Raw genomic sequence first — 26,533 nt, 5'->3', positions numbered from 1 at the left:
AAGGGTACCCTAGCTTGTTTCTGCCATCAAACATGCCCCCTGTGCCCAACACGCATGCTGTGGCCCACAGAGCCTGCTCCTACAGCTTTTGCCACAGTGGCTTCCATCAGACTGAATGAGCTCAGGCCCAGCCAGACTCCCCGCACCATCCCCCCCCCCCCCCCCAGCAGTCTTCCTCAGCTGTCACTCAAACTAATTGCTTGTATTCAGTGTAATTGTATCTGGATTGGTGGAATTCTGCAGACACAGAGGAGATGCTGTGGTCTGACTTGAAAGCCAACAGCCACCTGGCCCAGGTGTCCTGGGAAGTTGCTTTTGTTCTGGTCTCTGGCAGCCTTGGCTTTCCCTCAGCTCTGCCAACTTTCCTGGGTGAACATCAAACCAGCATTTGACTCTTCCTGTTCTTTCCAGACTGGGCCATCTCTATCATAGGAATCATTAGAGCTCTCGGAGGCAATTATTTTGGGCCATTTCTTGCTTTGCACCACAGTGTGCTAATCACATTTCAAGCTGAGATTGTAGAGTTTGTCACAAAGGACACCTGAGCATTTGGGGTTAAAATCTAACCAGAATTAGAGGTAGATTTTCATATGTCTAGGAGGTGGTGGTCAGAAGCAAGGTCATAATAGAAAAGAATTTATTCGTGTATGTATGAGAGCTAGTGTATATACATGTATGTGTACTTATGGGTGAGATTTTATATAGGTGCATGTGTTTGGGCAGGCATATGTGCATGCATGTGGATGAATGTGTGTGTGTGTGTGTGTGTGTGTGTGTGTGTGTGTGTGTGTGTGTGTGTATGTGTGTGTGTGCCCTATGAGGCCACAGGTCAACAGCAGATGTATTTCCTCAGTGGGGGTCATCCTGTTTTTGAAGCAAGGTCTTTTATTAGTCTGAGGCACACTTGACTGGTCTAGACTCACTGTCCAGGGTGCCCCAGGGATCCTCCTGACCCCACCTCCCCAGCACTGGAGTTAAAAGAAAACTGAGCATTGGAACACTCAAAACATTGATAGAATGTGGCTTTATTTTCTATTAATTAATTTATTTACCTTACATCTCAATCAGAGCTTCCCTTCCCTCCTCCCCTCTCAGTCACAGAAATGTTTTTAAACTGAAACAATTCTTAGTCTTTTCCACATTGCTGGCTTTGGAGAACAATGGATCACAAGTTTTAAATCTAGAAGAAACTTGGTTTTTAGGGGGGAAAAGTCATACAATAAAATGTAGCTAAAAATTAAATGGCAATAGTAAGAAAGCATGTGTCTGAGACATTATGAACTTTTAAAAAAAGTTACCTAGGTATAGTGGCCAGGCCTATAATCCAGCATTTGGGAATTTGAAAAGATCCTACATCCCAGCTGGATATAAAGACACTCAACTTAATCAACATATTTTCTATGTATATATTTCTGCTTTTTTTCCTGCAGCATTCAGTGGTATTGGTTCTGAGACTACTGTCATAATGTCCTTAGTCCTAGGAGGTATATTTATTTGTTGATATGCAGTGATTAAAGTTTCTGACTTAATTTGTTTACTCCTATTTCATAACACTCCACTGTGTTATGAAGTTCACATGGGCTCCCCGCCTAGAATAGTATGCTTCCTTGAGTCGGATTTTTGATCTCTCTCCTTCTCACTTCTTGTTGCTAATTTCCTTCCCATGAGACTACAAGTCCTAGCTTGTTCTGCCTCTATATGAGTATGAGTATCAAGGCAAGGTCCCCATGTCATTTACATCCTTCTAGTTCAGAATAGCAATAGTGGGTGCTCCTGAAAGTCCGGTGTCTCCCTCAGTACAATGGATAGGCTCTGAGGTTTGGGATATGTGCTATTGGAGAACTCAACTTGCTGCTCACACCACCGCCCAACACCCAGTGGGGAAGGCTTTTGCTGGAGCACCACACTGGTCCAGGGAGTCCTACCTCTGCTAGGCATTTTTCTCAGGCTCCTGCAGTGCACTTCTGAGTTCATCTGGTAGAGAACCACCCCCTCCCCAACCCCTAGTTCTCCATTCCCTGTAGGGCTGCCAGGTTATGGGGACTTGAAGAAAGCAGTTGGCTGGTACATGGATCAGTTTCCTCGTGTACCATGTCTTCTCCCTCCTATGACGACAGAGAAGGAAGCACAGCTGCCCTGGCTTCCAGCTTGTGTGTCTGGATCCTCACACCTTGGGTGATGCCTCCCGGTTGTCACTGTTACTGTCAGAGTTCTGAGTCCTTCTGTGTGCTCCTTGTGTATATTATCATAAGTCAGTTATCTTGGGTGCACTGGAAAGTGAATGGACTTTGGAGCATCACGAGGCAGAGGCATATCTCTCCCTCCTTTACCGTTTTAATTCGTTATTCTTACAAATGTTCATTTTGCCAAATAAGTTTCCTGGTCTCCCTGAGCCTAACTTTATGTCTGTTGTAGGGGGGAAAAAATGAGAGTGAATATTCACAGCGTTGTTGAAAGAGGTGAGATCTGTACTCAAAACTCCCGTCTGCCACAGCAGAATGTGCTCTCTGTTTACCCTCCACCCCATCTCCTCCTCTCTCACCTCCCACCTTTTACTCTGTAAGCCACAGCTCCCATCCCCATGTCCCTGAGAGCCTCTACTTCCTCCACCATCTTTTTCCAGACTGCAAAGCCATACGGTTGCTAAGCAGTCATCAATATCCCAGCGAGCAAGCCAATATCTCAAAGGACGAAACTATAGATATGGTCCATTGAAAGATTGTCCTGTGATGAGTTTGAATCCAGCATAAGCCAGTAGTGGTCACAAGTGATGGTACCACTGTGTTCTCCAAGCAGGGTTGACATCTCTTTAAAAACATAAAACCTGGAAAAGAAAAAAAAAACGAACTTACAAAATCTGTAGAGAAAAGGATGGAACAGAAGAAGTTTATATTAAGTAAGGCAACCCAGGTTTAGAAAAACTACATATTCCCTCTCATATGTGGACTTAGCTTCCAATTGTTGTATGTATGTATGTATGTATGTATGTATGTATGTATGTATGTGGGAGGTATGTAGGTGAAAGTATGGTGACTGGAAAGGGCCCATGAGTGGTGAAAGAAGAGATAGTAAGTGAATGAGGGAGGTGGGGTAAGAGAAGACGTTTGTAATTAGAAGCAGGACAAAAGGGGAAGAGGGTATAGTGGGGATGGGGTGAGAGAGATGGGGGGATGAAACAAACCTTAGCATGTAAGAAAAAGCTATGGAGACCCCTGCTACTTTGTCTACTCATTAAGTAAATGAATAAAGAACCGCAGCTATCCCCAGTCATACGCTTAGAGAAGGGGCAGTAGATTTATTCCATTTCCTTGTTTTGTGTATGTGTTTGTGCGCCTGTAATAATTCTTATTTGGTGGCCAGACTGAATGGAAGTGAAAGTCAATGCTTTGGCAGATAACTTGTTACTGGAGGTAGTCGGAGTTCCGTAATCAGTATACATTTTCTCGTGGACTGATGACTGTGAGGTGCAGGACACAAAACAGGGTTACACAGGGATTGCCTCTCCTCTAGTGGGTTCCACTGCTCACAGCTGCCCTTTGCCCGGCATATCTTCCTGAAGGAGGTGGGTTTGCTTGCTGCTTCTTAAATTGCTACGTGTTCACACTCTCATCCAGCTTAAGATAGTTTGGGTCACAAGCAGGAACACACTGTCCTTGGAGCAGGGTCTTGAATTCCTCTTGGGTGCGCTCTTACTTCAGGCTATTTTCAGAGGTTCTATGAGGGTGTTCTCTTTTCTGCAGGGAAGACAGTGACACCCTCAACTGAGCCCAGGCTTTGTATGCCTTCGTTTCAGGTCAGCCGTTTGTGAACCCGGACGGAACTCCTGCGATATACAACCCTCCTGGAAGTCAGCAGACACTGCGTAGCACTGTTGGTGGGCAGCCCCAGCAACCCCCACAGCAGCAACCTTCGCCTCAGCCTCAGCAGCAGGTCCAGACATCACAGCCCCAGATGGCAGGGCCACTGGTCACTCAGGTGAGGAGCTGACCGAAAGATGAGGGCACATAGGCTTCAGGTCAGCAACTCATCTAGGAGAAAAGACGTGGAGTGTCATTTCCCATGAGGCTTATAGGTAAAATCTTCCAGCGTGTGAACATCAGTGGACACAATATTATCCACTCATGCACAGTGCAAGTGTCTACTGGGTGAGAGTAGGTACTAGGGAAAATGGATGCACAGTTTCTTAGGTCTAAGTGCTGTTTGTGGCAGAGCCACGGATGCAACTTATAATCCAATTCACCCCTTCCCAGCACAGATCAAATGCTCATGTCTGCATAATTAGGGCTAACGTCTTCCTCAGTGGGAAGAGCAGAAATCAGCCAAGTCCCAACTGAGCTGGACGTTCATCTCTGGGCTCCTGTGAAAGGTGCAGAGATGCCCTCCTTCCCTAGAGAGGCACAATGGAACCTGATGTTCTAAGCAGGCTTTCTGGGTGAGCCTCCCTTTTACGTGCTTTTACTTCTTAGTTCTTGGGCAACATGCGTCAGTAAGTCCAGAGCATCCAACCAATTCAAGAGCCCGACACTTAAAGGCAAGCTTTCTGCAACCTCCTCAAGACCAAAGCCATCTGGCTCTGACATACACAGATTTCCTCTCTGCACTGAATGATCTTAGGAAGCCTCTTAAGGACAGCAATGCACTTCCCATGGAATGGAATTTCAGCCCCACACTCTCCTGTTAACTGATCAGTGTTTTCTTCCCTCCAGTCTGTCCAGGGCCTGCAGCCATCTTCCCAGTCTGTGCAATATCCAGCGGTCTCTTTTCCTCCCCAGCATCTCCTGCCTGTATCGCCAACGCAGCACTTCCCCCTGGTACAGTATCATAAGCATATCACACACTCATAAGCATAACACACACACACACATACATGCAAGCACATGTGCTTACACACATATACTCATGTTTCTGCATGCACACAAAAGCATATGTGCTCATACATACACATACTCACACATGCACACATATGCATACATACACAGAGCACACCCATATGTGTCCGCATCCACATTTGCACACACACACGCACACAGAGCATCATCACAGGTTCTACAGTTTTTCTGTTCAACTACAGATGATGCTAAATGCATGTTCTGGGCTGAGTGTGACATCATCATATACATGTAAATGTCTCGTGCCTGATCCATCACTCTAAGCAGCTTGCTTTCTTTGGCCTGTTTTCCCTAAGTTAAATGCTTCTGCATTCTGATATTCTTTTTAAAGTTAACTAGCTAAATGGCTGGGGAAATGTCAGTAAAATGCTTGCTAAGTATCAGGGACTGAGTTCAGATTCCCAGGACCCATATAAAGAACTGGCCATGTGGGGAATATCTATAGACTCACTGCTCTGGAGACAGAAGGAGACGAGCCATGTGGGCTTCCTAGCCAGACAGTCTAGCCAAACTGGTGAGCTCCAGATTCAATAAGAGGCCCTGTTTCAAATCATAAACTGGAGGTGTGTTGGAGGAAGACTGCCAGTATTGGCCTCTGACTCCTCATGCATAGGCACACCTGTGCATCAATGCACACATATATCAACATGAGCACACACACACACACACACACACACACACACACACAGAGAGAGAGAGAGAGAGCGCGACAGAGAGCCAGAGAGACACACAGAGACTTTAGCAGCCAAGCACAACCCATTGTCCTTAGACGATATTATGAGCAAACAGATTACATGATCTTGCTGTAAGATCATCAGGATGCAAACCATCAGCTCCCGATGATGTCAGTGACTTCTAAAAGTCTAGCCTCCTGGTTCCTTTACCTGTTTCCCTAACTACTATGAGTCCTTATGGAAACAGTGCACAATCCACAAATATCAGGTTACACCCAATGAATCAATGCTTTTCTGTGAGGTGGGTATGTGGATTCCATTCAAGAAGAAGGTCTATCATCTCTGGAGTAGGCAGATCCAGGCTGACCACTGAAAGATCTGCTGACAACCACACCTTCCTTTGCTGTGGTGCCTCCTTTCTAGAACCCATCCCCTCAATGATAAAAGAATAATTTCCTTCCATTGAAAGAAGAAGGGTCAAAGTGCTTCCCACCTCTGGGCCCTTCAGCTGAGCGCTTGATTTCTTGCATGACTTTTCTTGATGTGTCTGGCTAAAGAAAAATTTTATTTTCAGTGTACACTTTGCTTCCTCCTCCTACCTCTCCTTTCCAGTGTGTGTGTCGACCTCAGTTTGCCTTACTCGTGACTGAGTTCATTTATTTCCTTGTGTTGCAGAGGGAAGAGCTGGCTGCACAGTTCAGCCAGCTGAGCATGAGCCGGCAGTCCTCAGGAGACACTCCTGAACCTCCCTCTGGTACAGTCTACCCAGCCTCCCTCATGCCACAAACAGCTCAGCCACCAAGCTATGTCATCACTTCTGCAGGCCAGCAGCTCTCCACAGGGGGCTTCTCGGACTCTGGCCCTCCCATCTCCCAGCAGGTCCTGCAGGCCCCGCCCTCTCCGCAGGGATTTGTACAGCAGCCTCCACCTGCGCAGGTAAGTTCAGTCTTTCCCTCCCTTCTTCACCACAGATGGCTTGTGACCCTGTGATTTCTGCTATTGTCCCATCTTCTCATTCACACTCTGCTTTGTCCTCTTTATGAGATCCTGGGCACCAGAAAGTACATCAAATGAACCTCACAGGTGGGAAACCTGGAAAGGACCCATCTTCCTGGCAACTGGCATAAGCCCATAGAAATGATGGACTCTGGGTTATGGAGATGGCTCAGTTGAGCATGAAGCTCTGGCTTCATGCGCAAGGGTGAGGAGCTGAGTTCAGTCCCCAGAACCCATGTTAAAAAGATGGGCGCGGTGGGCTTTGCTTGTAATCTCTGCACTGAATTGGCAGGTGTATCCCTGGGGCCTACTAGCAAGTGGCTGTAGCCGATATAGCCAGTTCCAGGCCCGTTAGAGATCCTGTCTCAAACAAAACAAAACAAAAACACAAACAAAAGAAAACAAAAATAAACTGGACGGCTCTTGAGAAAATGACCCTTGAAGTTGGCATCTGGCCTCTTCATGTACACACACACACACACACACACACACACACACACACACTGGTGACGCTGTTCACATGGCAGAAGCTAGGAAGGGAATGTCCTAAACCTAGAAACTTTAACCCCTCCCTTGCTGCTCAAGAAATTTGTTTTCCCTGCTTATCAATTCACAGCCGCCTTCTCGAGTTGATCTCCAGACAGGCATGTCTCTATGAATACAAAGAACAGAGCAAAGCCAATATCCACTGTCCTTTCCTCTCCCCCAGGAGAGCCAGAGCCCACAGCCGATCTCAAAGGTAGCCATTAATCATATTTAATTGACTGGAGCATGTAAGACACTACAGGTCACTGATTTTTACTGTCTTCTCTAAGACTGATTGTGTGTTCCTGCTCGGCACCAAACATCTCTGGGGCTCTCCAGGGGTATCTCTTGCAGAATATTGGAAGTGATTACTGTCAAGATGGAAAACGCACACCAGCATTTTCTGCTCCGCTTTCAAGGCGTACACAATCCCAACCAGCTTCCGTCCTAATTATGAAGTATAGCCTGGGAGGTGCTGCTTAAAGTGCATGTCACCGTGGTCGCATTAGTTCCACTGCCTTCACGTCGTGAATAAATTATTTTCTCTTCAAGATGCACAAAATTCTCCGCCAGGAAATGATTTTTTTTTTCCCCTCAGTTGTTCATTTTGAATGATTAATTAATGGAGGACCCCCGAGTCACCATCTCAGTAATATCTCCTCCCTGGTGGGATTTAAAGTGGTGTTTAAGATAATTTTAAGTAATAGGAGAAATGGTTCCATTACTATATTAATTATTTTACTATACATTAAATATTGCAAGCTTGATTATTGGGAACAAACAGACCCATTGACATATAGGCATAGGTCAGAACTGTAGTGATTTCTGTTATAGGAACCACTTTAAAGTTTAGCTAGCCAACCATGCAACGTTGGAGAGAGTTCCACTGATCCAGTCTGGAGGTGTCTGTAGAAAAATGTTTCGTTTCTTTAGAGGACTACCTTCAAATGTTTCCTCTGGCTTGTGTGTGATTTTTTTAATGCCATTAGAAGGAGATCACTATTCACAGGAGTGAGGCTAAGAATAACCTGAGGGTGGGACATAGGAAGAAACACTGTTGCCTTCTGGTCACTTCTCCCTGTGATTTATTTCTTCCTATACTAATCCAGCCACTTTTGCATACTCTACACTTTAATATAGTCGTTCAAAATGCACATTTATACTCTTGCAGCCCGTCTTTATTCCTTTATTGCTTTACTTTCCTCCCTTCAAAGTTTTCCACACTCGCTGGTTTTTGCAAATATGTCCATGGGCTCAGCTCACTTTCCTTCTCCTAGGACAGAGGACCAGAGGATTGCGACGGGCCAAGTGCCCATTAGCTTCTGAGTGTCCGATGTCACCATTCCTCAGGACTAAGCAATTGCACACCATGGAGAAGGGCCATGTAAAGGTGTTCAAACCTTTGCAAGGCACAGGAAGAAATAAAAAGAAATAAAATTTAAAAAGAAGAACAGGATTAAACAAACAGAAATGAGTAGCTTCTAAAATCTACACATATTAAGTTTGATATTTTTCTAAATTATTTCATTAGAAATTTTTCAAGTATTGTATCTCCATTCGTTACCTTTGAAGTGTTGTTTTTTTTTTTTTCTTTTGGTTTCATATTCGATGCTACAATGCTACAGAATAGATTGCACAGCTGGTGAGACCAAGGCAGACACCCTCAATTTGATCTTAGGCCCTAATGCTGGGAGGAAAGAACTGACCCTCACAAGTTGTCTTCTGACTTCCACACCCATTCCACAGCACGCAGATACCGCATTATCTCTACATTCCCACAAACACACTTGTGTACACACTGAAATAATAAGTACTTTTAGGAATAGATATTGTGTTCATAAACTTATATTGAAGCAACACATAATCTATTTTCTAAAGATACAAAACCAGAATAACTGATGTGTACACACAACGCTGACAGATAAGTTAGATAGTACTTGTGCTGGTTCTTAATATTCTGGGACATCTATGCAATATGTAATGTGTAAGAGTGACTTTTAACTGTATCATAATTTTCCAGAATAGATCCAAATTGATTTGCTCATGAATTCTTTTTATGTTTTTAGCTTTTTGAATTGCTTTATTAAAAAAAAGAGAGACCAGGCTAGGGAGATGGCATAGCTCATAGCACGCTTGGCAAGGCAGCATGAAGATCTGGGCTGGGACTACCAGCACCTGTAAAAGCTGGGTGTGGCTATGTACATTGTAACACCAGAACTAGGGAAGGTCCAGGACAGAATCAAACCGATCTCTAGACTTTATTGACCACCCAGTTTAAACAAGCTGTTGACCTGCAGATTTAGTGAAAGTCCCTATGCCAAAAGCATGATGGAGGGAATAGAATAATGACTCATAGGTTAGAACACCCATTGCCCTTACAGATGACCTGGGCTTCAACTACCAGCACCTACACAGTGGCTCACCACTGTTCATTATCCCAGCTTCAAGGGATGTGATTTCCTCTTCTGATTTCCACAGACACCAGATACGAACGTGATGTACAGGCACATAAGCAGGCAAAACATTTGCACATGAAGAATAAAACAAGTGACTCTAAAAAACAAGGAGGAGCTCCTGAAAAAGACACCCAGCATCACACTCCAAACACACACACACACACACACACACACACACACACACACTAAGACACACACACACACACACACACACACTAAGAGAGAGAGACAGAGACAGAGAGACAGAGAGAAAGGTTAAATGACCACAAACAATGTATATAAATGGCTGATTGCTGAGCAATGAGGCAGAATAGTTCTAAGCTCTCCCAGCCCCTTCTCCTTGGTCATCTACCATACTTGAAAGTGAAAATGAAGTACATGTTGAGTCCATGGCATTGCAAAAGCACAGCCATACAGGTTTTCTTTGCTTCCACCTTCTTCCTGAGGGATGGGAACATACCATACTCTCTAGTAACAAGATGGAACACTAATATCTTATTGACATAAGAGAATCAAAAAAAAATAGGCATAAAAATCAGAGCTATAAAATAATTGGCTCACAATCTTCTTCTACACACACAACTTTTAAACTCTGGGGTATATAACGAATGACCACTCTTCTCCCTTTAAAGAAGATGAGAAGAGAAAATCCAGAGACCTGAAGATAGAAGGAGTTAGCTGAAATCAGTAAGAAACTAGCATTACATAACATTGATAGGTAGGCAAAGACATCTTCTATATCAGGAAGCATTTGATCTCAATGGGAAGGGTTAGCGTGTTTTCACTGGCTGTCAGTCATTAAATGGTAGACAGAAGGTTGGCAGGCCTAGTGGTATAGACTTGTAACCTCAGCATTTGATAAAGATGAGGTAGGAAAATTGTGAATTCAAGGCCTTCCTGGGCTACAGAATGAGTCAAAGTCTTGGCAACTATGTATAAGACTTTGTCTTAAACTTCAAAATAAAAGGATCCCCTAGAATGCCTGGGGAGAATTGTCAGTCAATAAAATGCTTACCATTCAAACATGAATACCCATGTTTGATCCCCCACATCCACCTTGAAAATCCATTCAGAGTGGCTCAGTTTGGAATCTCAGAGTCAGGAAAGAGGAGAGAAGTAGATTCCCTGGGTTCCTCTTGCCAGTAGACCTCCCTGATCAAGTTTCATGTTAATGAGAATCTTGTTTCAAACAAACAACATGGTAGTGCCTGAGGAATGACGCCTAAGGTTGACCTCTGCCCTCCACATCCATGCTCACACACATGAACATGTGTATACACACACACACACACACACACACACACACACACACACACACACACACGATGCCTAGGGATACAGCTAGGTGACTGATAAGGGGCTTACCCAGCAGGCATAAAAGCCCAAATTCAACCCCCACTACTAAAAAATAAATTTGCAGAAGATGCATACACAGTATCTTAACATAGATCCCATTTGTATTCGGCAAATTTTGATATGGGCTATGTATAAAGCACTCTTTGAAGCCTTGGCTAGACATCGGGTTGTCTTTTGCTGCTCATGACACAGTCACCAAGTGGGCTGGATTCCTCCCGAGAAGTTCATTTCTGTTCCTTATGGTACTGGCTGGAGCACCTGAGCCAGGCTGTGCTCAGCATCTGAAGACTGAGGGTCACCAGTCAGCCAGTCAGCAGGGAGCCTCTGGCTTCTTAACACTGCAGGATGGATAGGTGTTTCTCTGGAGACTAAATCCTCTTCCCCCTGCAGTGGGGTTGCAAATCTCCTCAAAGTTCCAGTTTGGGAATGCCAGACATCACTTTTGCTTCTTTGCACTGATCAAAGCAGGTCACTGAAAGTTCCTCAGCTTCTAAAGCAGAGACAGGAGCTACCTCCTGTCAGGGGAGAAAGAGCCTGCACATTGAAACAGGTGTGAGTGAGGATGTTCATGGCCCACCTTCAACATCTATCTGTCACAGTTAAATGACACTGTATCGCAACAGTGGGTTTTATGTGAAAAATATGTTTCTTGTGCACAGCTCTCATCTCTGTTTGTCTCTCCTGTCCCACAGATGTCCGTATATTACTACCCATCTGGTCAGTACCCTACCTCAACCACACAGCAGTACCGACCCTTGGCCTCAGTCCAGTACAGCGCTCAGAGGAGTCAGCAAATACCACAGACCGCACAGCAAGCAGGTATGTGAAATCTGTTTCCTTGCTTTCCTCCGGCTCGGTTATTTTTGATGGTGAATTTCATAGATGTACTCATTGGATAAATACCCAAAAGAGATAATTTAAGTCACACGTTTTCCCTACCCAAGGAAACTAACAAAGCAATTGATTCACTCTGTGGGAAACTAAAAGGCAGGAGAAGGAGACAAGAGCGTACAAGCTTGGGCATGCTCAGTTGTTCCCCAAAGCTATTTTTACATCCTCTGAGTTTATTTTAAAGCAGAGAAACAAGGACATCCCTATCTTCCAAGCCCATGTGTTTTTTGTTTCCTTTTCAATGTGAGAAGAGTAACTCCCCTAGTTCTTAAGGAGCCAAATTAGGTTGTGTCGCTACTGTCCTAAAATCCAGCGCCGGCTTTAGAAGAAGGCTCCTGAGTATGCAACATGCATGATGAAACTCTGACTTCATGGTTCCCTGTCACGATGGCCACATGCCTGCCACCCAGAGCCCGGGCAGCCACTGTGCAGTGGGAAGGGGGGCCGATGCACTGTAAGAGAGTGAGTAGCAGGTCTCACAGTGAACCGGTCTCTTTCCCTACTGTGTCAAACACCTAAGGAATGCCGTTATCCAGAGAGCAGCAGGCGCCCAGCAGGGTTGAGAGAAGCGCCGCTAGGCAGAATCTCCTGTCAATCCTGCTGACCAAACTGCAGAGAGAAACTGCTAATTGTCATGCTGAAGACTCTGCCTCTGTAAGTAGGTCACACTAAAGAGCTCCTGCTGATACGCTCCCCGTGAATGCCGGCTCTGGGGTCTGATGTCTGCGATGGATACATCCGTACAGGAGTATGTAATATGTGGGTGACATGGATAAGATGTGTGTGCCAGTTTTATAAGCTAGGAAAAAAACAGCAAACTTGCCAAGGATTAGCTACAGGCACAAACACCGCCGCAAGAACTCCACTGTTGAGATTCTAAGGCTTTGCCGCATCCACACTGGAGACAGAATTCAGTTCATGTGCACCTTGGTTGGCTATATGTTCTTAATTTCACTTACAACCCATTTAAAGACATTTGAGAGAAATTAGAGGAAGCAACCAGAGCCAGTTTTTAATCTTGTTTAAATGCTGGGATTTAATTCTCTGGGATCTTTGAGTGACTTTTGTACTTTTATAGAAGAACGAACAAAAGGATTCGAAGTTATTTTTAAGAGAAAGCCTTGCATTGTGCAATTGCCAGGAACTCTCCAGCACGTTGGTAGGGACTGTGCAGTTTCTGCTGCTCAGTCCTGCAGGATAGCGCATTTGCATGTGAATGGTCCCATCTTTGTCTGCCTATGTTTGCTTAGAAGTTATTCCAGGACTGTGAGGAAGCTGATAAATACTTGTCATGTGAATGTAAGGACCCAAATCTGATCATCAGAACCCAGGTCAAACATAAAGAAAGGTGTGTGATGACTTGGGTTTGTAATTGCAGCCCTGGAGAGGCAGAGACAGGCTCCCTGAGTCTGAGGCTCCCTGGCCAGTCAGCCTAGCCTACTGAACAAACACCAAGCCAGTGAGAGAGCCTGTCTCAAAAGCCAAGGTGCATGGCACCTGAGGAATAAAACAGTTGGGCTTCCAGCCTCCACACATGCGTGGCTACCCTACACATACGCCACACTTCACTCACATGAGAACACACAGTTCACACCCAAAGTTACCTTTTAATCTCCCAAACCTTAGTTCAGAGGGTACCACAGAGAAGGTTGCCCATGAGTCAGGAATGCATTTGGAAGAAACCCCATGCAGGCTATTAATTCTACTGATCTTGAGGTTATCTAATGTAGTGTCTGGGTATGACTCTCAGAATTCTAAAGAGATATCCCATGATAAGGTGTTAGAGTAGAAGGGGTGTGGCTACGACACTATAGGAAACTGCTAAGTGCAGAGTCTGTGTCCAGATCCCAGGACCCCAGAATTAGGATTAGAACAATCACTGGTAATTTGGCCATGCCTTCTCTCCACTGTCTTCCCTTATGACGGACAACATATGAGAAAATAGCTGTAATGTTTTCATTCTTCTATGAGGCATAGTAAGAATATTGAGAGACACAGAAATCCCTCCAGCATCCTTGGAACATACACATGAATAATCTCAACCACAAAACTTGGTAACCTGGTATCACATAGGACCATGATATGCAATTCCCTAGGAGAGATGGTGACCCATGATCTTTTATTATTATTATTATTATTATTATTATTATTATTATTATTATTAAGAGTAAATTCTGTGGAAGGCTTGTGTTCAGAGTGGAGATAGGGCAGGTTCCATGTGTCCAAGTCATAGGTGACAGTCATTGGGGTCTGAGAGTAAGAGACAGGAAAAGGGAAATGATTTAAGAATGGCATGGTCCCCAGACATGCCAACAACAGCACACAGATGCAGAACAAGACCTTTGCCCTCCTAGGTTTGATGATTGTACCTGATACCTGGCCTACAATCCCAGCAGAGCCTGCCTGCAGAAGTGAATTTACTGTGGATTGGTGAAGACAGATGCTATTTCAAAGTCACAAAGAGTCCTGTGCTGATAAAATCCAACTGAGATAAAGCATGTATGTTCTGCATTCTATAGGAATGAAGACCTTTGCTAAGGCCTAGTGAAACCAGCAGAGTTTGAATATGTCACAGTTGGGTTATTCATGGGAATTATTCTATTAGTAGACATAGTCCCTTTAGATGGTTGCGATAGCCATGTTTTCTGGAGGAGCTGTGCAATGCCACCCCCACTTGGACCCCCCACTCTACCCTCATCATCTTTAAGAATAAATTCGGGGCTAGCTCTGACTCAGAGCCACTACAGACATGCTCTGTCTAGTCTCCCTGCTCTCTTCTGGGCTGTCACAAACTGAAGCATTTTCGTCCATTAAAGTCAGTGAGATTTATCCCCACTCTGCTCTGCAATCTCCCTGCCACTTGTATTTAATTGTAATAAAAAGCATCTCTCTCTTTTACGTTCTTGGCAGAGTTGATCCCCTGTTGGGTTACAATGCATTTCCTTTCCCATCCATGTGTGTGTGTGTATGTGTATGTATTTCCCCATGCATGTGTTTGTGCATACACATGTACACGTGTGTGGGCAAAGGAGTATGCAGGTAGGTACATGTGGCAAGCAGTAACTCAAGGTTAATGTTAGAAATCCTCTTCTATTCTTCCTCTGTATTCACAGATATGGCTAGTCTAACTAGCTGGCATCCTCTGGACTCTACTTTTCAATGCTGGAATTACAGGCAGGCCCCTTTGCCCACCTGGCATTTACTGGGGAGCTGGGGATCAAAACTCTGGTCCCAATGGTTGGCCGGCATGTGTTTTCTCCACTAAGTTGTCTCTCCAACACAGTCAGTGAAATTTTATTGAATTTAGTGAATTTTTATAAAGAGGACCAGAGTCCTTACAGCTAGATGAATGAGAGACTAAGCTCATAATTCTTAGTTACACCAGAGACAAGAATCTTCCTCTTGGTGACTTCCTTCTCTTTGCCCCATTGATGGGCAATACTAGAATTAAAAATCTCTGCCTGTCGATAGTGACACATGAAGACTAAAGAGAGTAAGCAGTTTTGGAGAAGCCAAAGGGGACATTTGCAAAATGATATTTGGATGGCACAATTATTTATATTGGAAATTATAAACCCTTAATATAGAATGTCTCCTATGGGAAATGTCCTATGCACATTTGTAAATGAGCATTTGAGAGAAATCTGCATTTGCCATTTGAGCCACACTGACCTTATAAAGAGGATTGGGAAGTGTACCTGCCCCTTCTGGTGGTGTTGTTGTTTATTTATTTACTTGTTTCCCTGAGGGGGGGTTATTGTTTGTTTGATTATTTGTTTTTGAGGAGAATGTGTGAGTTTAGAGTTGTCTTTTCTTCAAATGTCGACAGACTTCTGCTTTGAAATGCTTTTGCCTATAGGATCAAAATAATTTCTTTAGCTTTTCCTGATAATCTGATGAGAATTTTCCAGACTATTTAAATTATGAATTGTATTTTCTTTTAGATTTTATGTGTATGGGTGTGCCTGAGTGTATGTATGTGCACTGTGTGCATAAGCAGAGGTCATACGAAGATGTCGGGTGCCCTGAAGCTGGAGTGGTTGTGAGTCTCCTCATATGGGTACTGCAAACTGAACTCAGGTCCTCTGCGAGATCAGCAAGTGCCCTTAACCATATCTCTGCAGCTCCTGAGTTATGTGTGGTTAGAGGACTGCTCTGATGGTCTTTTACCCACCTGAGTTAGGGTTTGGGAAGTTTGTGATTCTCAAGGAATCGCCTCATTTCTTGAAAGCTGTGAAATTTGGGAACCTAAAGTTGACATTGTTGTTTGGATTTCTTTATTATTAATAATAATCATAGTATTATATTTTGCAGCAGTAGGGGTTGAATCCTGGGTCATGAGTAGGCTGAGCAAGCTCTCTAGCACTAAGCCAATCCCTGCCCCCCCCCAACCCCCAATCTTCTTTCCTTTCCCACAGTTTCATCCCTGGTTTTGCCTCTTACTAACTCCTCTCTTTGCTTCCAGACACTTTCTATATTCACCAAATTACCCAATCAGTCATTGTTTTGTCGATTTTCTTCTATTTTTTTTTTTAATGTTTCAATTTCCATGCTTCCTGTTTCTTTGCTCTGATGTCGTTTTGTTTTATGCGTTCTTGAGATAGGAGGCTCAGTTGATTGGGCACATCTTGTCCTTCTTTACCACAAACACGAAGGGCTCTACACCCCTCTCAGTGAAGTGCCACCTCTGTGCCCATGTTTTCATACGCTGTGTTTCCATTTCCATGGTTTGGATTGGTTTTGTCTTTTTGCATTTGGTCAGGATCAAACCCAGGACCTTGTGAATGCTTCTCTAGCAGCAAGCTACACCTCTAGCCTTGTTAACATCTTTAATGTTTCTTTAGTATTGCCTCTTTGACCCATGCATTATTTAGTGTCACGCAGTTCGATGCACAAGTGCTTGGAGAGTACATTCTTGTCTTTCTGTTGCTGGTTGAAGATAGATTCCGTTACAGTTCAATAGAGATTCAGTGTGATTCTTGTTCTGCTAAAATTGTTGAGGTAGTTTTGACACGGCCAGTCATGCTCTACCTTCAGGAATGCTCAGTGAACTTTTGGGGAAACTTTTGGGATAGTCTATGTTTAGGTACCATATTGTACAGATGACTTCTAGATCTCGTCCGCTTTTTTTTGTTGTTGTTGAGATCTCCCACGTGTTGCTTGGCATTTTATTTGCTAGCTCTGGCCATTCCTGAAGGGTGAAAATTCACATCTGTCGTAAAACCTCCTAATGGTCTGACATATGCCTTCAGGCTAGGGGTACCCACATTCCTAGCATCTCCTAAGCACAGGGGTGAAGCCTTCAAGGTACACTGGGCTTGTTGTCAATTGACTTCTTTTCCAAGCAAATGTGCTTCACCTCCTTCAAAGAGAATGTTAGAACATCAAACAGAAAGAGTCTGGAAGGGAAAGACTCTGATCAGTGGGGGTGGGGTTGGGAAAGCTGTGTTCTCTCTCTCTCTCTCTCTCTCTCTCTTCATCTGTCTCTTTAACTTCCTCTCTGTCTCTGTGTGTGTCTCTTTCTCTGTATATGTGTCAGACTTTTAAAAATATTTTCATTTATTTTTTGGAAGTTTCATACATTTATACAATGTATTTTGATATACATCTATGGACAACTACCTTCCTACCTCACACCCATGTTCTTCCCAAGTTCATGCCTTTGCTGTTGATACTAATCAAGCCCTGAGAGCAATTAATAAAATTAATATGCCTATATACTAGCAGATATGGGACCATCTACAACAAGAGAGGGGAACAACCTACCTACAGCGACATCCCCAAAGGAGAGAGACTATGCCTCCCTCAGGTGTTAACAGCCAGTAGCTCCTGCCCTGTGTGTGGGCCCATCCATGCTGCCATGTGTGTGCAGTCTTACACAGAGCCACTGCTGCTGTGATCAGATGTGTTCATCAGCCATTCAGGGTCCAGAAACAGCTTCCCATTAGCTTCCCATTAGCATTAGCTCTCACACCCTTTCATTCCGCCCTTCCACGGTGTGCGCTGACCTCAGATGGAAACTCTCCATAGACGTGATGGGTCTACAGCTGAGCACACACAGTGACATAGTCTCAATACTTGGCACTATTATGAGTTACTACAGTAACTACTGCCCACAGCAAAAAGGAGCTTCCATGACAGAGGTTGAGAGGAACACAATTCCATGGGCACAAACACAAATACTCAGAAGACAGTCAGACAGAGAGAACATTCAGCAAAACAAGTCTCTAGTCTCTCACAGGCTTCTACACACTGTTGGTTAACAGCAGGAATATACTCCAGGATTTGATAAAATAGTAAAGATGAGTTCAACAGACAGTCCACCATTCTGCCCACCTGGCAGAGCAGGAAAGCCTGGGTTTTTGCATGCCAAGAAATCTGGAGAACGAGGTGGTTGTAGAGCAAGAGAGAGAACCCCCCCTGAAAGGTTCCTGAGTTATATTATAACGGCTGCACATGATTTCCCTTGGATTTTGACAGCTATGGAAATGAATTTTTAGGTTTGCTTTTATTATTTTTAATTACGCGTCTGGGTGGGGGTATGCTGCCTGCGAGCACAGCTGCCTGGGGAAGCCAGAAGAGGATGTTCCTGGGAGCTGCATTGTGTGAGTGGCTGCTGGGGACCGAACCTATGTCATCCATAAAAATAGTATGTGTTTTTTAACCCCGAGCTTTCTTTCCTGGCTTGGTTTTATTTTTATACAGGGCCTCACGATCTCCACCTTATCCATTAGCTCTTATATCTCTTCACACCCGACCTTCCATGATGTTCCCTGAGCCTTGAGTGGAAAGCGTTGATAGACATTATTTAATAGCCTAGGCTGATCCCATACTCACTCTGCAACCAAGGACAATATGAATTTCTGATCTTCTCGTTCGCATCTTCTGGATGCTGGGATTACATGTGTGACTCATCACCCACGTTCTTACCTCTGTTTTATAAAGCCATTTGCCCTCTGCACCCTCCTCAGAGCTAAGCGTCTGCTGAGTGACTTCTTTGGGAACAAAAAACTGTACCGTAGATAGAGATTTGCCTATGAAAAGTGCTTCACATTTCAAGTTATAGTTCAGATGGGATCTCCCTACTCAGGCTCACATTCAGATAAACAACTATATCTAGTATCTGTAGGGGAAAAAAAGATTGGCCAGAGAAAGGGAAATGGCTCAAAGGTTAAGAACAGTTAGTGCTCTTGGAGAGGAAATGAGGTTCCATTACCAGTAGTCATTTGGGGCAATAGAACCAATGGCAGCTCCAGTACGAGGAGATCCAATGCCCTCTGTTGGCCTTCCTGGGAACTGCATGCACATGGTACAATATATACATGCAGGCAACCATTCATACACATAAATAAAAACAAATACTTTTGTAAGGATATCAATATGGGGGGTCCTTGTTGGAAAGAAAAACTACAGGGAGGATGGGTAAGGAGGATAGGGGATTGAAAACTCAAAAAATATATGAAACTGTCACAAAATTTAAAAAGAGTGTGAAAACAGTATTGTATTGCAAAACCCAAGATTTGTGAGAATACCTTATGTTTATTGAGTGCATTTATACTCTTTTAAAAGTCTCTGTGGTGAGTAAGTGATGTCCCAATGGCATTGAAATATTCAGGTTGGAATCTCTTGCAAAGACAGTGGTCAAGGCCTCCTTACCCCCACCCCCACCCCAGGATGAATCTCACTCGATAGTCCAGCCTGCCCTTAAACCCGCAATCTTTCCACATCAGGCTTCCCAAATTTGAGATAAATCTCCCTCTAACTTTTTCATCCATACTGCCTCAACAGGACACAGGATAAGTATGCACAGAAACAGAACATGAACATTTGATGAGGCTTCATGAGTGAACTGAGCCTGGATCAGCCTGCCCAGTGCAGTCAGAGATGGTGGGAGGTCAGAGGTGACAGGAAGATTCCTATCAGAGATGATGGGAAGTTCCTGAGAGACTTCAGTGCATTTAGACTGAGTTACAAAGGTAGCTTTCAAAACCCATGCAGTTCTACACCATGTCTAACAAAGTCTCTGAATGTGTGATGTCAGAATCATCCAGTGTAGACAAGTTATGAGAGGAGCAAACACCTGAGAATGGGAGCACCATCCCCGAGGCTTTGGAGATGTGTCACACCTGAACTCCAGGCTTATGCCAATGAAAGACTCATGAGGAAATTTGAAGGAAGAGAGAACCAGGCCAGGGGATGTAGATTCTGTTTGTCTTGTTATCGTGATGGTATGATATGAATAATTTGATAATATCATGATAAAATGATAATGGAATAGCACAGAAAACTGAATGTGGCTCTCTGAAGTTTGGGAACATCTCAAAGACCACGCTTCCATCCCTCACCTGAAGAGCCATTGGTGTGCAATGATTTCTTCAGAGAAGAATCACCGTGTAGGAGTTAGCCGGTCTGTTGAAAATTTCAGGTTAAAGACAACCCATTCGATTAGGCTTAGCTGCACTCACGTATGTCTGTGTTCATTTTGGGGTGTGCAGGGAGTGTGTATAAGATAACAGAGAGAAACTGGAGAGATTGATTGATTGATTGATTGATTGATTGATTGGCTGATTGACTAAAGGGAGGGAGAAAGTGTGCTCTCTTTAGCCTTTCTTCTTGGTATCTCATCTTCTCCCCTTGGAAGACACAACACCTTAGCTAAAATTTCAGCATGAGTATCTGAAAGCTAAATGGAAACCTCCCAGCCCTTCAATTCAAATATAAACAGGATCTCAGCTGTAATGAAACACTGAATGAGAATGAATGGGAGCTGGACAAATCAGCTCCCTTCAGCAGGCAAACATGCACGTGGTTAAAGTTCTGACCTTTGTCGGGGTGCAGTGTGTCTGCAGCCAGGTGCGCCTGGTGACTTGGGACACTGTAAAACAGGAAGCGCTGTTGTTGAGTGTTGAGGTGACAGGACCCCATCTTGACAACCCATGTTATCATAGTGATGGCCCCTCCTTCCTCCTCCAACCTCGATGTGTTTCGTGGAAGAGAGAACAATGGGACAATTTTGGTGGCACTTCTGGAAAAAACATCCAATTGTCTGTTTCATGTGCATGTTTGAAAGTAGACCAAGCCACAGTCCCCTTCCCACTAGGCAAGTCCCCTTGCCTGAAGACAAGCTCTACAGATGAGGATGGGTTTAGCTTTATTGGTCTCCTCTCTCAGGTGTTCTGTTCAATTGTAATGGCGTACTGTTTGCATTAATCTCTCTGAGTAAGAACCTCCCTAATGTTCTAAAGCACATTTGCAATGGGGCAAATGACACCCTCACAGAATCCATACCCTTATTTAACCAGGGCTCACAGCAAATCCTGTATATCCAGTCTAACTTATCTATCATTTGGTGCCAGTGTCTCTTGGAAAAGGTTTTGCCTTTAAATGAGTCTCTTTCCTCATTCTGTTTATTTATGTTATGTCATAACCCTCTCTTGGGGTTGGAGTGAAATGGAGGGAGAGGAGGGGAAGCGGCAGAATGGTGGGAGGGGATGGAATTTGGTGTGATAAATAAGTATATTCTTTTATGGAGTTATGGGGTGGCTCAGTTGTAAAATGTTTTCCCTATAAGCACGATGACTTCGTTCCAACCTCTAGGACCTGCATTGAAGCACAGGAGAGTCTCTGGGACTCACGTGCAGCCAGTCTAGACAGTGGTGAGGTCCAGTCTCAGTGAGAAACCCTGCATCAAAGGATAAGGTGAAGAACAATGAAAAAGACACCACAAGTCAAGCTTTGGCCTACACACACACACACACACACACACACACACACACACACACACACACACACGTATGCATGCACACACAGGAAAAAGACAAAGAAAATGATACATTGACTTACAGCCATTCAGATTTTTTTTTTTCCTATTTTGATTACCTTCCCTGGGATTTGATTGTTCTGAAAAGGGATTTAATTAATTATCTTACGTATAATTTCCATACATGTTAATTTTCAAAACTCCTCAATTTTTATACACATTTCATCTATGTAGCTTGAGAAAATAGCATGCTGTCAATCACTCAGAGAAGCAACAGGAAGGCTGTCACATCCGACAGCGGGAAAAAGCGCTGCACAATCTTTGTGCCTGATTCGTGCTATCGGAAGCAGAAAGATAAAGGACAAAAGAGTAACAGGAGGGTTCAATGGTCTGTCTGATTTCTGTTAACATCGGTGGGAGTCACACGGATAAATCCTTGTGGAACTCACTGTTCGCAAAATAATAGTTTGGAAAAAGGTTTCTATGGAAATGTCCCCGTGTTTCTTCCGCTAATTGCCCTAATTATTACAGTCTTACATAGGCAGGAATGGGGTTGAGAAGTGTCACATTGGGATTCGGAGAAAGGTTAACAGGTCTGGGAACTGATGACAGGAATCACTATTTTTAGGCATGAAGAATCCTTCATGTTCCCACTTGTAAATGTCTATGTTCCCTGTACCCCATAGGAATTTACACTGAAAAGACTTTGTTGGACATGTAAGTAGCTGTGGATTTAGCTTTTGTCTTAGCTCTCAGTTGCTATATTTCCTTTGTTAGTCCATGAGACTGCATGGGTGTGGTGATGCCTTTCCTGGTGTGTGTGTGTGTGTGTGTGTGTGTGTGTGTGTGTGTGTGTGAGAGAGAGAGAGAGAGAGAGAGAGAGAGAGAGAGAGAGAGAGAGAAAGAGAAAGAGAGAGAGATACTACACCACATCTCTCTCTCATTCTCTCTCTCTATCTCTCTCTCATTTTCTCTCTCTCTCTCTCTCTCTCTCTCTCTCTCTCTCTCTCTCTCTCTCTCTCTCTCTCTGTGTGTGTGTGTGTGTAGGACAACAAACCCACAGTTTGTGCTTTCTAATTATACAATAGAAAATGGAAAGCAGCAGCTTCTTGAAACAAAGGAAGGAGGGTTGAGCTGGGGAGACAAGAAAGGCAGCAAGAAAAAAAATAAATGTATTCTTCTGAGTAAGTTTTGAAAGCTTTAGAAAGATATATTTGTTCAAAGAATGTGGTTTATTAACAACTTTAATGAAGTAATTTAAGAGAAAATAAGCTATTCTGAGACTCGTCCAGTCCTGCCTGGCTGTTTGCCCCCACCTATTGTTTTCTTGATTGTTACATTGCCGATGTCTTTGGCTCAGTTATTACCTTCATTAAGAACGTTCAGTCCCATGGGTCTTCAGACACACCTCTCTAAAGTTCCTCGTCCTCATCACTTCCTCCTCACACCCACATCTGCTTCCTCAGTTTCCATGTCCAACTTTAAGGCTTAACCAGCTCACCAGCGCTCTGCTTTCTCTTTTTATATTAGGCAAGATTTTCACTGGAAACTCCCGATGCTGGAGGTTATGTTTTCATCATCTCCTCTCTATCTGTTCATCCATCCATCCTTATGTACATGTATGTATGTATGTATGTATGTATGTATGTATGTATGTATCTATACATATATCTATGTGTACATATATCTATATATCTATCATCTATGTAATTTATCCTTATCTATCTATCATCTATTTTTATCTATTATCTAGCTCTGTTTATTTATCTATCATTTATTTGTCTATTATATATTTATCATCTATTCATGCATCCATCTATTTATTTTCTTTCTTCCTTCCTTTCTTCCTTTCTTTCTTTCTTTCTTTCTTTCTTTCTTTCTTTCTTTCTTTCTTCTTTCTTTCTTTCCCTCTGTCTTTCTATCTCTGTATCTCTCCCCTCTCAATTGATTGACAAGTGCCTTTAGATCCACACATTCTTCCTCACCTTGAGAGCTCTATTCTGTCATACCAGCTCTGAGTACCTGGCCATCTTTAGAGCCAGCCTGAAAGGTAGCCCTTGTCCTTGTAACTTCACTTAAAGATCCACAGAGATGAGATGTGAGGAGTGAGTTTTATCTTTCTTCCTACATTCAGAGCTACTATGGTACTCAGGACAAAATTGTTAGATTGCAGGGGAGGGGTGTTTGACATTTCCACCAAATTCACTTTTGCTTGAAAATATTGGTGGTCTTCCTACTTTGAATATGAAGTAGTTTGTAAATCATTACATGGAAAGGACTGCTTAGAATTAAGTAGTCCTTAAGAATGTGTTTCTTCAAAATCCCCTTTACATCCCCACTGCCTTCAGATATGACAGGTTAGTGCACACTTCAGGAACACAAATGTCATTTCAGCAAAACCAGTGAGAAAGGATCTACTTCAGTCATCACATCCCAGCCTGTCCCTTCTCCATGGTCAGAACGGCATCAGAGTATTAACCAGCCCCTCCAGCTCTGAAGCAGCATAACTGTTCTTTCCACACCAGCTGTGACAGGCATCAATCATTGTCATCCATGGAGACTACAGAACTGCATGTATCACTGAGTTACAATGATTCTGAGAGAAACAGCTTGTCTCATAACCCTCTTTAGCTGGATAACTCCAGGCCACACAGTTGCCAGAAAAGAAGCCTAATTTGATCAGTCCACTATCCACACATCCTTCCCTGCGTGCTCACTGGGAGATGTTGGTAACATGTACAGTTTTCACACTTAGGCTATTTGATCCTTGAAGCCTCAACAGGCTTCATCTGTGGCTTTATCCAGGGGCCCCAGGGATGACTTTGATGCCCAAAGACTCCTCCCCCCCCCCTCAGTAATGTCCTGATGACGTATTGTCCTTGGCTCCCAAACATTTTACTTAAAGGTCTCAGAGACCCATTAAAACTGGATTTTCAGAGTTCTTTAAAATGTTTCTACCTCTCTTTGTTGTTCTTCTTGTTCTCCTTCTTCTCTTCTTCCTCCTTCCCCCTCCTCTTCTTTTTTCTTCTCCTCCTTCTCATTCTCCTCTTCTTCTTCCTCCTCCTTCTTTATTCTAGCACCATGGCACATTTTATGAGCCATTGGTTTCTGCCCATTAGAAAAACCCCAGCTTTGATGTCCCAAGCCTAGAGAGATAGAGATGAGCTAAAGAGAACAATCCAAGGCTCATAAGAATTGTGAGTTATAAGCTATGACATCATAACTGTTCTGAGAATTAAAAGTAAAATACAGAAAGATGGGGGTATAATTGAACCCCCAAAGCCTTGCAGAGTACACAATACTTTAAATAACCCCGTGTTTTGAAGCATGGCAAGGATGCCCATGCTAGGTCAACCTGGCTCCATGTGATTTTGCATTAGTTTTCTTATGTAAGGAAATCAAATCCTGAAGAGATAGAAAACTGGTCTAAATGAAGTTTGTGTGTGTGTGCAAGTCCAAATGTGATGGTCCAGATGAATTGATTCTAAATGGTTGGTTAAGTTTGTTTTCCATTTATCTTCAGGCCCTGAAATTTGTATAAATGATGTTGTTTTTACTCCGACAGGATACAGTGGCATGTTTGGTGATTGCTATAGAGTTACATATTAATTTGTCAATATTTACGACACACTTATTAAGAATGCTTCTAAATGATCCCTACATGTTTTTCTCCCTCCATTAAATATGAGAAGATGTTGTTTAGAATGCTTGCCTTGCATGCATGAGATCCTGAATTCAAATCCATCGTCATGGTAGCTATACAACAATAATCCTGGCACTCAAGAGCTAGAAGCAGGACAATCAGAAGTTTGAGGTCATTCTTGGCTATGCAGAGAGTTTGAGGTCAGCTGAGGATAGAGGAGACCTGGTTTAAAATAATAAATAATAATAATAATAATAATAATAATAATAATAATAATAATAATAATAAATGCAGTAAGTAAGACAAACATAGACAGGGAACATTTTAAGAAGGTGAGCTGACTGAATTCTCATTCAGGAAATATTACACAGCAAGTTCGTAGATCACCTGAGCACTCAGCTTCCTGAGAACACCAGGAAATCAATAAACCATCACCACATGAGATCTGAGGTTCACCTTCTTTTCAGCATATTGATCTTTCTGACTCTGATTGCTGCCTTCCTCAGAACAATGATGAATATGCATACACAGTGGCTAGCTTTTCTGGTACCCCACTGCTGAGCCTGTCAGTCACAGAAGGGAGGGTCATAAGCTCACTTCTTCTCCCTTCTGTGGAATTGCCACCTGCTCAACTTGCCACCACAGGAATCCAAGCTGGCTGATGCCAATGCCTCTTCTGCAGGATGAATTCCCCAGTACACATAGAGATAAAAATTAAATAAATAAAACATGTTACTGCCATTTCTTTTTCTATATTTTTTCTTTCACTATGCCCATCTTTCTTTTCATGTGGGTTAAACCAGTGAAACCTATTTTCCTGCCTTTGAACGCTCAGAGTCTGTGATGGCTCTGATTTGATATCTTCCAAAGAATCTCAACTTGCTAATGTGGGCCCCATTCACTGTAAACTGAAGAAAGATAGTTCGGGCAGAAAATCAATGTTGTTTTGGCCACATGTCCTTCCAGCATAGCCAACAGACACTTGTACTTTTGATTAAAATGTCAATAATTTAAATGAACCAAATAGGAAGAGTGAGCCTGTGTCCCCGCCCTGTTCAGTAACACTGCAGTGCTATAGGAATTGCCTTCCATCTTAGTAATTAGATGGAGTATAATAAGAAATCCTTTGCATGTTTGTGTGTACTTACAGATTTCAGATGCCTATGAAAAGATACTAAGCCAGGGTTTGTTAAGAAGACTAAGAGAATCAGACTAACAAGAGCCAAGCCCCCTCCCTTTGCTCCTTATTATTGGCTTGTGTGACAGTAACTGGGTATAAATTATGTAGTTCAGTGATGCCAGCTCTCAGCATCAACAAGAGCTATCCTCCTGCCTCAACTCCC

The 26,533-nt window shown here is 43.3% G+C and overlaps 1 protein-coding gene across 22 annotated transcripts in view; it reads left to right on the top strand.

The window, feature by feature from the left end:
* Arpp21 (cAMP regulated phosphoprotein 21) overlaps window positions 1-26,533 on the top strand; it is a 165,609-nt gene that overhangs the window by 102,362 nt on the left and 36,714 nt on the right. For all 22 annotated transcript variants that reach the window (XM_076917868.1, XM_076917855.1, XM_076917873.1 and 19 more), the window contains 4 exons: window positions 3,794-3,975; window positions 4,707-4,811; window positions 6,239-6,499; window positions 11,589-11,715. In XM_076917868.1, the coding sequence (XP_076773983.1) occupies window positions 3,794-3,975; window positions 4,707-4,811; window positions 6,239-6,499; window positions 11,589-11,715 (675 nt within the window). The remainder of the gene's footprint in view (window positions 1-3,793; window positions 3,976-4,706; window positions 4,812-6,238; window positions 6,500-11,588; window positions 11,716-26,533) is intronic.

Source organism: Arvicanthis niloticus, chromosome 21 (assembly GCF_011762505.2).
Source record: "Arvicanthis niloticus isolate mArvNil1 chromosome 21, mArvNil1.pat.X, whole genome shotgun sequence".
NCBI lineage: Eukaryota > Metazoa > Chordata > Mammalia > Rodentia > Muridae > Arvicanthis > Arvicanthis niloticus.
This window is presented reverse-complemented; position numbering and strand designations above follow the sequence as displayed.